General features: G+C 42.8%; 1 protein-coding gene across 1 annotated transcript in view; it reads right to left on the reverse strand.

The window, feature by feature from the left end:
• The window catches only part of LOC126412934 (head-specific guanylate cyclase-like), a gene marked incomplete at its 5' end in the record, with an annotated part of 516083 nt that overhangs the window by 310465 nt on the left and 188508 nt on the right, over positions 1-17110 (reverse strand). Inside the window, one exon of the mRNA XM_050082825.1 lies at positions 7019-7092. Coding sequence (XP_049938782.1) covers positions 7019-7092 — 74 coding nt within the window. The remainder of the gene's footprint in view (positions 1-7018; positions 7093-17110) is intronic.

A 17110-nucleotide genomic window follows, 5' to 3' on the forward strand; every position in this document is an offset into this window, starting at 1 on the left:
CTGGTCTATTTTCCTCTCGCAGTACCGCTACGATATCTTGTATCGGTCTACTGCTAAGCACGGAAACGCCGATGCGTTGTCCCGCTTGCCTGTTGCTGAGGATAGGGCAATCGATTCCTCCGAACTTGCTTGCATGTTCATTGATGCGGAAACCGATTACGTGGTCGAATCGTTTCCGATTGATTTTCGTCGTGTAGCTACAGCCACAGCTCCCGACCCTGTCCTTGCTACCATTCTGCTTTTGGTTGCTACGAAATGGCCCTTGTGAAAGTCACGGATCGGGGATCCGTTGGTTCGCCGATTTTTTGCTCACAAGGAGAGACTTTTTGTTCGACGTGGTGTTTTGCTGTTGCGTTCTGATAATGATAAGTCCATGGTCGTGGTCCCACGTTCGTTACAGTCATCTGTCTTACATCTTCTCCACCAAGGACATTGGGGTACAGTGAGACCGAAACAACTTGCTCGTCAGCACTGTACTTGGTTCGGAATCGATGCCGCGATTACGGATATGTGCTCTTCTTGCATGGTGTGTGTCAAACAACAATCAGCACCACCGCGGAAATTCTTTGCATGGCCGAAAGCCACTTCCCCTTGGGAACGCTTACACATCGATTTTGCTGGTCCATTCTGGAATGCTCGATGGGTGGTTGTGGATATTCATCCAGTAATTTTCCTTTTGTTGTCCGGATGTCTTCCACGACGTCATCTGCCACTATCCAAGCGTTATTTGCTATCTTTTGCATTGAAGGTCTTCCACAGACTATTGTCTCCGACAATGGCCCACAATTCATGTCCGCAGAATTTCAGTCATTCTGCAAGACCAATGGTATTCAACATCTGACGTTCGCGCCGTTTTCGCCACAGTCAAACGGTGCCGCTGAACGATTGGTCGGGATTTTCAAGTAACAGATGTTGAAGTTGAAAGAGTCGCATTCTCGGGAGGACGCGTTATTGTTCTTTTTGTCCTCGTATCGCTCTCAGCCCCGAGATGGTCGGTCGCCGGCTGAGTTGCTCCATGGTCGTCATCATCGAACCTTGATGTCTTTGCTACATCCGCCGCATCAGGTTCCTGTGCAGCGGCAGACACCTGCTTTTGCTCCAGGCGACGTTGTCTACTATGGCCACTATCGAGGTTCATGGCGTTGGCTCGAAGGGCGCATTCTTCGCTGCCTCGGCCGCTCTATGTATCTGGTTTTAGGGGCCTCTGGTGAGGTGCATCGGCATCTCAATCAGCTGGGCCTCTGTCGTCGCACGGGATCTGCCGCTCCCCGTCTGCTTTCAGCGGCGGTGCCGTCTGGTTAACGCCCTGGGGACCCATCTACTGGCTCGCCTCAGCCGCAGGTGTTACCGATGCAGCCTTCCATTTTGCCCCATGGCGACGCGCCGCCGACGCCGCCGCCTGTTCTCCCGCCGGCGACGCTCGCAGTTGACGCTTCGCTGCAGCCGCCGGGCGCCTCCCTGGGTCACGCGCCGCCGATCGCTCCCCGTGACCATTTGTCCTCCGACATGGAACTCTTGCCCGCTCCGGACCGTATGTCGTCTTCGCCCGTCGGGTGCCCTGGCCCGATGGAGGTCGACCCTTCGGCCCCTCCTGTCTCTCTACGGGCGCATACACCGCACGTTGACGAGCACCCTGGAGCAGGTTTTCAGGAATTTCCTAGCTCCCCGCGGTCCGAATGGCAGGTTGTGGGAGGCACAGCCTCACCTGTTGTTAGGCTCCCCACCTCGTCGCATACGTCAACGTGGGGTCCTCCCCACGGCGGGCGGAAGCCTTATAACACAACCGTACGCCGATTTGCGTGGGAGGAATGTGGTGTCACTGCCAGACACCACATTTGCTAGGTGGTAGCCTTTAAATCGGCCGCGGTACGGTAGTATACGTCGGACCCGCGTGTCGCCACTATCAGTGATTGCAGACCGAGCGCCGCCACACGGCGGTCTAGCACTCGCCCCAGTTGTACAACCGACTTTGCTAGCGATGTTCACTGACCAAATACGCTCTCATTTGCCGAGACGATAGTTTAGCATAGCCTTGAGCTACATCATTTGCTACGACCTAGCAAGCCGCCATATTCAGTTACTATTGATATTGTGAATCATGTACCGTCAAGAGTGATGTTCATCATTAATGGATTAAAGTTAAGTATGCCACCAGCTACGTCCGTTTTTCTAAATTCTAATTTCCTTGTCCTGTTCCAGACCTCACGCCACCTGCATGAGCTAAAACGTATGCATTTCGGCCTCCTCTAGTAACACAGTGTTGGCTCTCCTGCCAACCACAACAGGAGATGTACTGATGTAACAATCTTTAGATGGAGGTCAACACTGTGGAATGTGGCTTGTTGGGAGGACCAAGTGTAGCAGGTTTAGGAGATGGTGTTGAGGTTCAGGACGAATGAGGAGAGGGGTCCTCGCCCTTGACCCTGATCATGAACATGTCATCAGTGAATCAGGACTTGGGCTTGGGATTATGAGCAAGAGACGATTCCTCTAGATGATCCAAGAAGAGGTTGACATAGGATGGTGCGATGTGACAGTCCATACCCATATCCTGGACATATTTGTAAATGACCCTTTAAAAGGAGAAGTAATTAAGGACGAGGATGTAGATGGTCATGGCGACTACTGTCGTTAGGGGGATGGATAAGTAGTCATTAGCAGGGCACTATGAAGTAAAAGAACAGGTGCTGTATAGAGTTGGTGGAAGAAATGGTTGATATCTTTTGTATAGGGAAGTAGGTTGCAGATAACAGGCTGAAGGTGTTGGTCTATGAGACCAGAGATTATCTCAATGGAGGCACAGTAATTAGCCACAAAGATGCAACCTGGGTGGCTGGGTTTATGGACTATGAAGAATGTAGAGGAAATCGCGTGAATGGTTAGGATGAGGGGAGAAATGGACTCCAGTGAGAGGCTCTGGGATGGGGCTAAAGATTTCAGAAGAGGCTGGAGATCTTGCTGGATTTCCGGAATGGGGTCACTGTGACAGGGTTTGTGGCTGAATGAAACTGACAACTGATTGGCAATTAGTTTGAAACAACAGTAGTGGACCTTTGGCAGAAGGTAGGCTTATAAAATTGGGATCAGTTTTAGGTGCTTAATTGCTGTCCTTCCTACAGATCTAATGTTTGCTTTCATGTTGATGGATTTAGGGAATGAGGGAATGACGGTGAGGTAAGGCCTGATGTTAAGAAATTCTGGAAAACTAACAGAGAGTGATTTGAAGGCATTGGTGGGGAGGGGGGGGGAAGGGGGGATTGGATCATGGTTGGATGGTACAGTGAACCGTGTCAGGCAGGTTTCAACATTGGTCTTTGGTTGAGTGCGATTGGCAAGGTTAGTGGCGAAAAGTTTTCGGTTTAGGGACCTGGAGATGAAAAGAAGGTCTTTAACAAGACCTGCATGACTGAATTAGGTGGTGGGGTAAAAAGTGAGGGCTCTGGGAAGAACGGACACTTCTGTGAGGCTAAAGGTTTTCTGATCCGCTTAGGGTCTGCACTCTATATGGTGAAGGCAGGGAGTTCGTGGGGTAAACGTAGTAGATCTACAAGGCAGAATTTTTCAGCTATGGGTGGCTGTGCCAGAGATTTGTAGATTGATGTAGAGGTGGTGGATAGCGGTAGTCCAATGTGGAAGAAGGAAGTGGACAGGACAGAGAGTGTTTTGAGGTGGCGTTGTGCATAATAATCTAGTTCGCGGGAGGTAACTGTTTCAGTGTTTCATATGGGACCCAGTAGTTTGTGATTGCGTGGCAGAAGAATTTTACAGGTGGGGAGGAGGTTTTGCGTGGAGGTTTGGGCCTTATTGGCATGCGTTTGCAGGACTATGTTGGTGAGGGTGAAGGACTGGCGATATCTGAACAAATGGAGGTCAGCAATACACTGTCCCGCATTCCCATCCGGCTATCCATCCCCCTCCCCGCCCCTGCCTTTTCCTTACCCCAACACCTACTTTGCTTCTCCCAATATACATTGTTGTTCATAGTCGGGCCTTAGCAGCCAGAGAGTATTTTGTGTGTGTCCGTGCGTGCGTGCGTGCGTGCGTGCGTGTGTGTGTGTGTGTGTGTGTGTGTGTGTGTGTGTGTGTGTGTGTATGTATGTGTGTTTTGCCTATTCTAATGATGGCCTGTTTGGTCGAAAGCTTTTCTGACAGTCTTTTTGTTGCTTCTATGCGCTACTCGGCATCTCCGCTATGTGGTGAGCAGCTACTATTCTTTTCTTAATACGGTCATTACTCCATCCTGGAAATAAGTTTTTGGTGTCATATAATTACAATTAACAATTTTCTGTGCACTGTGAAACCTTGCAGCTCGTCAAATTTTACGGTTATAGGTCAGTGGGAAATACCCTGGGGTTCTAATGAGTGAATTTTGCCCGTATCTAAATAAGCGAATTAATTGACCGTATCTTTAGATTGTGTAGACTTAGAAGCTTCAATTTTTTATACCGCCAAGAACCGTATACCTCATTATCCGACATAAATCTGAACAACCGGTCAAATGTTTTGGAAAATAATTTGTCTAGAAGTAAGAAATAAAACATGTGCCTCATTTGCAGCACTTGATTTCGAGCGCCCTGGAAAGGTACGTCAAATTTTTCTTTAGTCTTTTATTTCTTACTTTTAAACAAATCGTTTCAGAAAATATTTGCCCGTCCTTGTTCTTATTTTTAACCTTCTCCCATTTATTTCTCTCATCGTGGTTTCTACAGAGACACTCAATTATTAACTAATCAGAGCATTTGTTTCTCCGCATCATCTGCTAAACACCACGTCTCAAATTCTCGCTAACGTTCATTTCCAGTTTTATAACAGATTACAAAGCACTTTGCAATGTAGTGTTTCAGACCACCACTTTTAACTCTCTCCCTACCACTCCTCAGTACATCACATTGTCACAGTTATCACAGTGCAGGAATGACGAAGAGTAGTAGCCAGTTTTTTATGATACTGTTTTTAGTAATAAAGGCTTCGTACTGGGATTACCACTCTACTTTCACAGTAAGTTTTTGATGTTTCACTTGATATTATATTACATTAATGTGAAACATTCAGGTCTTAGATTAAAACCGTGGGCCAGATGTGGACACGAACGCAGAACTTGTCTTTCTGGGACAGTGGTCGTACTGAATGCGTCATTCATGTACGACACACTGCCCTCCGTTACAACTTCTGCTACAAACTTTCTCCAACCTAACCAGCTTCACAGAAACTCTCATGCAGCCCCTGCTGAATTAGAAGTCTTGGAAGTAAAGATGTTACGCAGAGAAAACTTAGTCATAGTTTTGAGACTGTTCCAGAATAAATATTCCAGGAAATTTTAAAAGGGCATGTTGTCCTCTACTGCGTGGAATTCACTCAAGACACGATTCCCTAGGCCGAGACTGAACCATTATTTAGAATTGCCCTTTTATTACGATTCTGAGTAATTGAATAAATTCGCATTGTTTGATGGACAGAAGACCAATTTTCATTTCTTAAAACGACTGTTTCAGATAATTTACTGAAAGTAATGACCTTCAGCAGGTAAATCCTGTCCCAGTTTTCACGTAAAAAGGGGATCCTTCGATAAAAAATGCAACCTCTTTTGAGGTGATCCACTCATCGGGATAATTTTCGAGATCGCTGAGAGATACGAAATACTGTATTAAAGTTTATGGTGCAATGAGTGAAACAAATAGTATTCGGAAGGGGCGATGTACGTTGAACATGGCTGGTGGGATAAGAAATCCCATCGATGGTCCTTTTGTTTCCTTTACTCCGTTTACATCATATGGTTTGACAATCCTTTGAATACATTGCGGGCGTTTGTGTTTAAGTGCACAATTCAAACTGAGTAACTGTGTTTCGTAGCGTTCAGCATTCACTGTCAGTCTCGGCTGTAGCAGCACATGACACATCACACCGATCAGGACATATTTTGTCACATCGTCTTTCAATAGCAGAAACGAGTCTCCACATGTTGCTTCAGACAGAGCATATAGTCTGTACGCTTCCAGTAGCAAACGAGTCCTTCCGCAATAGATTTCTTGAGATGAAAACAGGACGTTAATGAAAACAGAAAATTAAAACTTCCCTCAAAAACTGTTTTGGAGGCATAAAACCGGACAAGTTCAGGCCAGTAAATAGGTACGTTCCTGTAACTTCACTCGAAAGTCACACGCAGAAGTGAAAAACTTAAGTTTCTAGTCTCAAATTGGTCTCGTGTCGCTTCCATTACAGTGCACTAATGGTACTACCGCTCTCTCTTCATCAACAACGAGAACTGATTCAAGCTCCCTTATGTCATGCAAGATATACAGCAGAGTTTCTGTGTAGTTGGAAAAGTTTCAGAGAGGTAGCGGATGAAGCGACGCTGCAGGGCAGACCGAAGGTGGTGCTTCAGTAGCTCAGTTGGCGAGAGCACTGCCCATGAAACTCAAGGTTGCGTGATTTTTAATTTGTCAGGGATTATCAAACCATCTCATACTCCGCTTTTAAGAGAAATATTTGGGCAGGATTAGGAACGCAGTGTAACGCGAACACATTCATGGAGTTAGTTCGCAAAGTTTTCGTGCTGTATTAAGTTGATATCCACCTGAGGTAGTAACAAGACTCCCTTCGTCGCCACGAGTAGCAACTGACTATGGTGACTGACGCTGTATTGGTATTTTACTAGCAGGTACTACAAACGCACAAAATCGTTTACAATGATAGCACATCGTCGTTTCCGACTGTCAAACGCTATGGATTATGCAGGAGGAGGTCGTCGTATGGTAGAGATGTCTGTCGCAACGAATTCAGCGGAAAGTAGAGAGAATGTTATGGTACTTCAAATTTTAATTCGCAGATCTGGAATTCGGTGATAACGTGTTTCGTTAATGGAGAATTGTTACTTAATCCCTATGTATTGAAGGGTGACGCATCTGTTAGTTTACAGTAGATACCTGTCATTGAATTGAGTGTAAAGGTGTACGTTGCCACAAAAAAATCTTGCAGGCTGCACCAAGAAAAGCCTATTACGTGGAATGTGAGTACTTACAGAGGTGCAAAGCGCAGCCTGTCCTCTTCAGAGCTGGTTATCAGCGCGTTGAGCGCTGCCTGCAGGTCTTCATTCTGAAAAGCAAAAAGAACAGTTGGTAGTTCAGTCCAAGGAGATTGGGTATAACACAAGAGATATCTAATGGTATACCAACACCCTGGTGCTTGTATTTGTTGAATAAGCAATTAGTATAGTTGCATTTAAGGATCGTAATGAATGTGGAGCGCGGATGTTGTCTGCATATCTCTATTCTGGTTTCTGTTAGGAACCCGGAGGGAGGGGGGGGCGGGGGTGTTCTGTTGGGATTGATGAAGCAGATGGAATTACTTTGGAGCTAACGACCCTTTTAAAATCTTCAGAGCGTGGTAGCTTGGATGCAGTGATCTTTGAGTGGAAAGCCACTAGACGATAGACTTACAAAACATTTATCAACGTCATTTAAGGAACATGGTTTGGTACTTAGAGATTTCAACACGATTATTTACATCGTGATTTCATATCGTGGACCGTTTTAATCAAATAAATCAAAAAAATTAACATTACTGATTGGTGGCACTAAGTCACATACGTTCTCACCAAAACTAGCAAGATTTCTTTAATCACTTCGAGGTACTTGCTACACATATATATATATATAAATTAAGCCAATGCATATAGCTTCATAACTGCGAAGTGGCCACCCTCTGTGTTACCTTCAACCTAAGACAAAACAGTCATTAGTGCACGCAACTAGACAGTAAGTACCACTACAATGGTATGTCCGCCCCCGGTATCTGAATGGTCAGCGTGACGGACTATCAATCCTCTGGTCCCTGGTTAGATTTCCGGCTGGGTTGGGGAATTTTCTCGTCCAGGCACTGGGTGTTGTGTTGTCCTCGTCATAATCCTTTCATCCTAATTGACTGCTTGTTGCCGAAGTGGCGTCAAATTGAAAGACCGGCACTCGGCAAACGGTCTGCCGGGAGGGGGGCCCTAGCCATACGATTAAATAAATACTACAAATGTTTGCTCAACGCCGAACAGTAGCACATTTAGCCCCAACAGCAGAGCACAGGACGTTTAAAGACAATAAAGATGATAAAAAGTTTTGCACCAAAACTGCATGAACATGGAAAATAGTCATTTGGAATTAACGACTTCAAATTTGAACCTGAAATATAGCAACTTTTCCAAAATGACCTGGAACCTAACACTTTTCAAGTTACAAGACGCACGACCAGTACTGAATCAAGGCAAATTACGGACTGTAAATGACTTACTACAGGTCAACAGGCCAATATTCCTCAAGCCTATTACGTACGTAACAAGAAGATAACTTCAATTTGAAATCAACAATCTCAGCAGTGAGCAACACTGTCAGTTCCCTTAAGATTTAACACCAAAATTAGAGCTTAGGGTTTTTGTCATTAACGAGTTTAAACTGTTTGTTCCTCTCAATATTTAACCACTTCACTTTGAGTCTTAAGTACTTATCATCCAACAGAATAACCCACAACTTTACTCTTGGAAATGATGAAACTAGAATCCGTGAACACTTACAGAATCTTGAGCTGACAGCCACCTTTCCAGTACTCGGGAACCAGAATAATACTACCTATGCCGTTCCTTTCAGCATAGGAACCTACCCTCGTTAAACACAAACCATCAACTAATAACGCTTAGCAAGCATCACACTCAGAACATTTCTTTGTTTACATACAAACCTTTCCGTTTCCACGATAGGTAACAGAAAGGTACTTTAATCCTCACTGAAGCATGAAAGACAGCATCCGCCACACTTCTCAAAGCATGAGCAAACAAAATTTTCGAAACGCAGTTATCGTGATGGGTCAAGTAGAACACAGTAACTATTCAAACATTTGTGGTGCACTGCCAGTCAAACACAGGCATCTCACTGGCCCGCTTTCGCTACTCTTCGATGCATCAAAACAACTGCAGAATACCGAATGCCGAAGCGCGGCCGCGTACACCACAGGTTATTCGTCAAACCTTCTTACAGGAATCCTCTTCCGTTGCCCGCCCACAGCTTCATCGTCAAACGCGCGGGCAGAGAGCTTTTCCTATGCTCGAAACGAGTATGACCTCTGACTTTAGCCGCTTCGATACAACTACACCACCGATTGACAGTTGCAATCGATACCCATGTATCAATTTCATTTAGCATTAATCACCAGTCTGTTTTGCATAGTTTACTGTAGCCAGAAGCAAGTCTGCACAAGTGTGCCTCATGCTAGGTACCTATCACAATAATGCTGTGCTACCAGTTGAGACTCCATTACACACGGTCGATACACATTAAATACTGACACTTTTTCACGGGAAGCTAAGAGATTGTAACACCACTCTAAAAGAAACTTCATTCTATTCCCACTGTATTTACGAAATCATGTTCCCACTGGACATAAAATAATTTAGTTGTTTACCTACCTCTGCAAGTAATATCCAATATTCATGCCCCCAAAAATGTAACAGTTTACGGAAACAAAGAAAGTAGTACTAATAATTACGCACTTGTCTTCGTCGCAAAACGATTTACGTAAGCTTATGTTGTACATGAATGTGTACAAGTGACGAGATACTGTATGTCTATGTTAAAGATTTGATGATGGGGTAGCCCGAAATGCATTTAGAGAAATCGAAAACTAATGATACCTTTTGTAATCGAGATAGATGTATAATAGTTTGTGCCAACATCGCATAGATGCCTTCAAAGACATCTTATCTAAGATGGTGACTGGTAACAGCCACATGAGTGCGCCACGTAACACCACAATAAGCTGATAAACAAGCTGGCCGTTACTATGCTTACATATGATGGAAACAGTTGTTCTGGATAAGACTCAAAAAGCATAAAATGACTTGTTTCGCAACTTCTACTTCAAACGCATGATGTCTGTATATCGATCTTCCATGACAGGATCTACCAAATCAGTTAACACTCGGCGAATGGTTGGCTTGTGGGGTGAACTCTTCGAAACTCGTATAAACACACTAGCGCTAGATTCGTAGCACAGCCTTCTATGATACAATGTGGAACATTATTGTAACAACGTCTAACCTTTCACTATATTATCAATAGTTTGCAGTTCCGTTGGTAACGTGCTGTATCAAGTCTTACAATTATAAATCTAGCTTTATGAGATGATGCATGAGAAGAATGAAAATTATCTGATTAAAACAATCAGGCAGATAGTCTGCAATACTGGTCTTTTGTTGCTCGTAGGTCAAAAAGTGCTCAGTAGTATTTGTAAGCTTGACGTTAATATTCATGAATTCTAATGTGGTTGCGTAATACTTCAAATGTACTGATGCCGTATGTTGATTATATCCACATTTGATTTTAGTTTTAGTGATTTATGTGTCTGAAGTTTTTTGCGTATTTTGTGAACGTGTCTGTACTGAGGGCGCTGATATCTGCACTGGCTGACTGCGTCACTTTCCTCATAGCATAACTTTGACATTTAGATAATTTTACGCCCTCTTCCTTGACACGCTTTTGGAAGATCTATGTTTTATAGCATGAATTATATCCAAGTTTGTGATGTTTTATTTTTCTCTTATGGCCACTGTCTTTTTCGTTTAATAATACGCTTATTTCATATTGTATTACAGCATCATCCCATGATATTTTTCCAGCTTATTATCGCATCTTTCCCAGCTTTTACCTAATGTAATCCACTCAATGTAGAATTCGATCTTGCCATAAACAAATATAATGATCCAGAGATCTTTATCTTTCATCGAAAAGTTAAGAATCCACAAAATTAAGTTAAACTGATTACTTAAACATTTTTCTTTTCCTTTTCTATGGTTGATTGTTCGACTGAAAACATCTTCGGTGTAATTTCATGTTGCATAGTGGCTTTATTTCTGATTGTTCCCGTTTGCCGGATGCTTGTATACCTAGTCGCCGAATACTACTGTAATACAACAAGTTTTGATATTACAAGGACCTGTGTCTTTCGCTTTATTACTATTATTGTTGTTTAGCTTACAGTGTTAAAGAACTCTATCTTTGTTTATTAATATCTCTATTTCTATGTTTCGAAATGCATCCAAAAAGCACATTATAGATACTCGGATCATCTTAATGGCAAATTATTTGAATTTCAAGGTTTCTCGCTGCTTTTGCCCATTGTGCTAATATTATTTCCCACGATTGTTTATTTTCTCCTGTGTGTGGTTTTTAAAACATCTGTCAGTACAAAAATGAGCCTTTTGTCACCAATCTTCTGTATACTCTTTCGTCCCTACACTCATTTCTAGTATTTTCGTCCTATGATCCATACGGAACGTGACCAATAGTACAATAACTGAAACTGTCTAGGAAATCTCCCTTTCTTAAGAATAGGAGTTTCATATACAGCTTAATTTCACACCGATCCACACTGGGGAATGAAGGGAGCTCTCCAGTTTTTGAAGCTTACTAAGCTAGCCTTGAAAATTTCATTGACTGCGTTTCCATTAGAACCATTTCATGATACGTTTCATAATTACTGGATCAGTAACATTGTCTAATGGCTCATAACATTGCCTAAAAATATTGTTATCGCTAATTATTTCCTCTATTTAGCTACAGATCTCGAAGAACCGTTCGCGTTGTTCGTTTTCATATCCCTATAGTAACACATGTCACTACTTTACGAGGTGATGCTAGGAAAGGCTCTCTTAAGCTCTGTCTTTGCTGTTACAAAATTTTTGCACCATCTGCTGCGTCATTCGTCACTGCTTACTTCTGCTCTAGGTAAAACCTGTTATTACAACAGGACCCTATTGTGCTTCACACTGTATTTAATACAGCTTTTTATTTCAATTCTTTTAAGTTCTCCCTCGAAAATGTGATTCCTCGTATTTCATTACAATCACTTTTCCTTACAGATTCGTCAAGGATATTATCGTTCTCAAAGTTCCTCTTTTCTGTGCATAGCCTTTATAGTTTTATAAGGGTCATTCCAATGAAAAGGAGTCAAATGGTAATGATTAACTAAACGGTTTATTATTTCAGAAGTAACAGCTCCAACTGTTAATACATTCATCCTACAGTGAGACAAGACGGTCAATGCTTTCACTGAAAAATGTTAGAGGGTATTCATATTTTAAGATTGTTTCGACTAACTTACGCTGCAGAAGTTTGATTCGAAAGCTCTTACACATCCTCCAAACACTCCTCATCTCTTCCATATTTTCGATTTGTGATCGCTGATTTGCTTCGCACTAAGAGGTGCACTCCCGGGTACAATTATGCTTCCGTAGGCGACAGGCAAAATTTTGCAATGAAGGCATTGATAGTTTTCTGTCACAACTGCTAAATATGAATTAACAGTTACGGCAATTAACTGCGAAATAATAAACAGTTTACTCACTTGTACTTCATCTGTTTGGTTTTCATTTGACTGCTCCTTACATATAGAATGTAGAATCAGTGTGTAAAAACAGTTGCACTGATTTCACTTCATTCTCCAAACATATACGGAAGACGTATCCGTAGAATACAAGGAAACCTGTATATTAAGTGCCGTACTATTTTGTTTTACAAAATTTTGAGTGGTGTAATTTTGTACGTAAGTATTTGTGTCGTCGCCTAGAACAGCCGTAGTCGGCTAGATACCCGATAATAGTTCAAAATGTGATGAAACGGTTTCACCATAGGTGTTAGATTGATAGAAACCAGCTACTACGATCGGATCTGTGAGTACTACATGGAAGATCAGCATAAAATTACGGTTTCATGATGGCACAAGTAACGGGCACAAAATGAAAAAGGCAGCATACAGGCCAAATTGCTTGAATTTAGATCGAAGTAGTGCGAATGCCTTAATTTAGTGAAATGTCAGACACGCGTGAGTGCGCTACATTCAATAAAAAATATTAATATTCATATTTTTCAGAACTCAGCCGTATTTTTCTTCATTATATCAAGTTTGTATCATGGTCTCTGTTATTAAGGTTTCTATTATTAGCATTCTGCCGCGAATATATCGGCGAAGAGTATGATATATTTTAGAATATTATCATTGTGAACCCCTCTGCCCGACCAACCCACTTCCACAACTCTGTATCAGATACAGAGCAACTGAAATGAAACAAAATAGATACTGTAATAGAGCAGAAGAGCCTTTGCAGATAAATTTGCGAATAAAGCTACAGATGGATGTCAGACACAAATTCCAACGAAGGTGAAAACACGGATAGTGAAAAACTGGAGAATATCAGATTTTTTTAGAAGATGAATTAACAAAAGCCTGTAGAAGTATTAGAAAAAAATACGACAGATGCAATCGAAAGAAGTCAGCTATTCGATAAATTAATATACGAAAACCGCGGAATCACCGTTACATACAAACATGCATCCATACACACAGAAGGACACACATCGGCCACCCAGCCACCCACCTTCCCAGCCATCCACCTTCCCAGTCACGCACATGAACATCGCATACACACACACACACACACACACACACACACACACACACACACACACACACACACATATATATATATATATATATATATATATATATATATATGCGCGCATGTGATGTCGTAATGTGTTTAAGATGTGTGGTCTTTCAGACGATGTGGAATGGTCCTTGAAGATGATCGTAGGCAGTATACTGTCTATGAATTACGAGTCAATAAGCACAGAGAAAACTTCACTATCTGTTATGTTTTTTCCTATCTTTGTACAAAAAATGTCGGATACAGCCAAAGAAAAACGTTTTCGGTGTATAGAGCAGTTCAATTGAGAGATATTCAAAAAACCTCTGTACCAGGTAGCTGTATTCTTTCCAGACCTCTGTACCAGGTAGCCGTATTCTTTCCAGGTATTGGTAAGAAATAAATTACAGATATCATGATTCTATTCTGTCACAGTCATCAAATCTTTTATATTCCCTTCAATGAATTTCCTTTCCGCTGATAAGGTTTTTTTGTTGCTTTTCCTTCAGATATATTGCTGATGGATTTGGATTCCAGTGATGTCCACTACGCGAACTTATGTTTACCTGTCCTCGATCTCTGTCCCATAGAATAAGAGACTCTAATATTCACCTTTTGGTCTTTCCTCCTTCTATTTTTATCTTCATGAATGAGAAATGAGAATGTATGAGCAGCACAGATATGTTTTGCTCATGTGAGCTCGTAATCAGTACAAAATATATGAAGTGATAAAAAAGATAATGAATAATACTACCACAAAACGCGTGACTAAACAGATTTGCGTTAAGGAGCACCTTGGGCTCTGTGTGATATGTCAGAAATCACTTACTCATTTCCTGCGCAGGACAGAATGTGCATGTTTTCCAGGTTTCCTCTCACGATCCTTCGGGCTTGATACAACGTGGTGTGAGCAGTCGCGGAGAAGACAGGGTGTTTCGCAGCCTGACAAACGACCAGCGAGCGGTGTCTGGCTTTGGCTGAGCTCCGCCGCTGCAGCCACGCAACATCGATCCCCCGGGTGTTCTTGCGTGCCGTCTAAGTTGGGGCGGCAGGTATCGCAGTCCAAAAGATTGCTGGCTGAGGTTACGTTCCGTGACAGACACGAAGGAACAGCGGTCTGTCTGAGGACAGTTGCGGTCTCGTCGAAGCACGTCATACTGAACTGGTGAAATCGCGATAGCAGGTACTGCATTCACATAACTTCGGTGTTGCATCTCTATCAGCGTCACAAAACGCTAAATTGGGGACAGTGGTACGAAATCTATCAAACATGAAGGGATTTGATGAAATTAACTCTCAAGATCCATTCCCCAATGGAGAATTGACAATTGACTGATTTCTGGTGGCTCTGTGGTTGGGTGATATAGGAAGTAAGCAGAAATGAGTAGGCAAACATTCTACACTGCAGGAAAAATACTGGTACACCACTTCAGAGGCTTCCAACTCACTGAAGATTTATTGTTGCAACATTGCACCTTCAGTACATGAATTGAATACACATAGGGATCGATAGCGCAAACGGTTCTGAGGCTCAAAATATCGACCCACGCTCTAACGCTTATATTAGTACTTGGTGTAACCTCCACGGGTGGCAATGCAGGCGCCGACTTCGGAAACCAGTCGATCTTACAGCCGGCCAAAACTGTCCCGGGTTACCTTATACCGGGCCTGCTCGACCTGTTCATGTAGTTCCGTAAGAGCTGTGGGTAGACGAATCCCGCTAGTCACTTCTCGTCGCAGCACATCACACGCGTTCTCGACTGGAGGCAAGTCTGGACAGCAACGATTCATCCAGTATTTGTAATCCTTATGCACTGAATGGCTTGGAAACGTGTGTGTGCTGTATCGTGGGCCAACAAATGCAATTTATCGTTTCGTCTAGGCTATAATTGCATTAGTTCCATAAGAATCTCCAAATTTGTAGGCTGTTGTGTCGAGCATACTCAATGGACTAAGATGAAGAGGAACGCCGGCCAGAGTGGCCGAGCGGTTCTAGGAGCTACAGTCTGGAACCGCGCGAACGCTACGGTCGCAGGCTCAAATCCTGCCTCGGGCATGGCTTTGTGTGATGTCCTTACGTTAGTTAGGTTTAAGTAGTTCTAAGTTCTAGGGGACTGATGACCTCAGAAGTTAAGTCACATAGTGCTCAGAGCCATTTGAACCATTTTTGAAGAGGAACCTTAGGCCAATTTATAAATTTACTACAAGATATTTCTTCGAAATAGACATATTAACAAACGGAAATCAATAAGAACGTATATAATTTCTCTTGATGACATAGATAATTAACAAGTAAACTCCTTAGTTGTGTAGTATTTTCTTTGAACGTGTTTAATTGTGTAGTTTTTCCGGTACTTAGATGCATACAACATTGTATATTCATCAGATAAAAGTAATATATGCTGAAAGACCCCGAATTCTGTAACACGCAAATTTCCTTTGATCTAACGTGCGCTTCAGCTCGTAAAAGTACGGCGTATGAGTATACCCTCCTACGAATACCTTCGAAATAAATTTTTCAGTTATATTGCTATGAAGGCGAAAGAAGTGCGTTTTTCTTGGCAAGAGTGCGTGAAATTTCGTGCGAATAATTTGCTCACACTTCCCAGAAACCTGGTTACAGGAATGTTTAATGCCCTTTCTCTGTAAGGACATTCTGGAGAATAGAGGTTCGTGGTAGCCAGAACATCTTACTTACCTCGTAAATTAAATTACTAACTAATTCCAGCCCGAGGCAATTCTCGGAGCTGCGTGAAAAACGGGCTCTGAGAAATTTCACCCGGCCGGACGACACGTGAGCTTCGTAGGGAGGGGCTGGGGCGCCAACTTGGAGCTGGAACGACAGAGTGAGTGGAAACACGTGTAAGAGTAAGTGGGACGAGCACTGGTAGGTGTGCACTCGCACTGGTAGCTATGCATTAAAGGACAGTTCGCTTCGTTCTGAGAAGGTGCACGGTGGAAGTCACGTGTCCCCTGATTCCCTGCTCCTGTAGGTGTTTACTTAACAAGTCCGTGCTTTGGTTAATTAACTTCATTTCAGGTTGCTTTGCGCACAGTGCAGTCCACGAAGTTCGCTGCGCACTACATCTGCTGTGATGTCCGAAACGTGTGCGTGCCAGAGTGTGACTTTTATTGCGATCAACGTTTCCGTAACCTGTTCACACCCTGCAAGTAGAGTTTCACTGATAGGAAAAGGAAAAACTTTCCTAAGCCGAGGAAATCATAGACAGAGAGCAAGATCGGATTTAACAATGAAGGTTAATCGACTAGGGAACTATCATCACACTCATGCCAAAATGATATTAAGAAACAAAGCAAAACTATAATGCCGAAGGTCAGAAGGGAAGCATAACAAATGGGGGGTTAATATAAACAGAGGGCGCAAATGAAAGTAACCCAGTGAGGAAACTTCCCGCGAATGTGAAACTGTGCACTCCGGAAATCGAAACAGGGCCCTTGACTTTCAAGAACAGGGCGTTCACCGACTGATGTATGGCCTCTACACTCTCTATTTCGGCAACACCTAGTTTTAAAATTTCAGGAAATTTCACTAGCGCACACTCTCCGCTGCACTTGAAGGATTAATTTATAAATTAAAACAGAATGAAATTCAAAAACAGAAAAATTATTGTTTCTTATGAGTCACTGAGC

The sequence above is a fragment of the Schistocerca serialis genome, chromosome 7 (assembly GCF_023864345.2).
Source record: "Schistocerca serialis cubense isolate TAMUIC-IGC-003099 chromosome 7, iqSchSeri2.2, whole genome shotgun sequence".
Lineage (NCBI taxonomy): Eukaryota > Metazoa > Arthropoda > Insecta > Orthoptera > Acrididae > Schistocerca > Schistocerca serialis.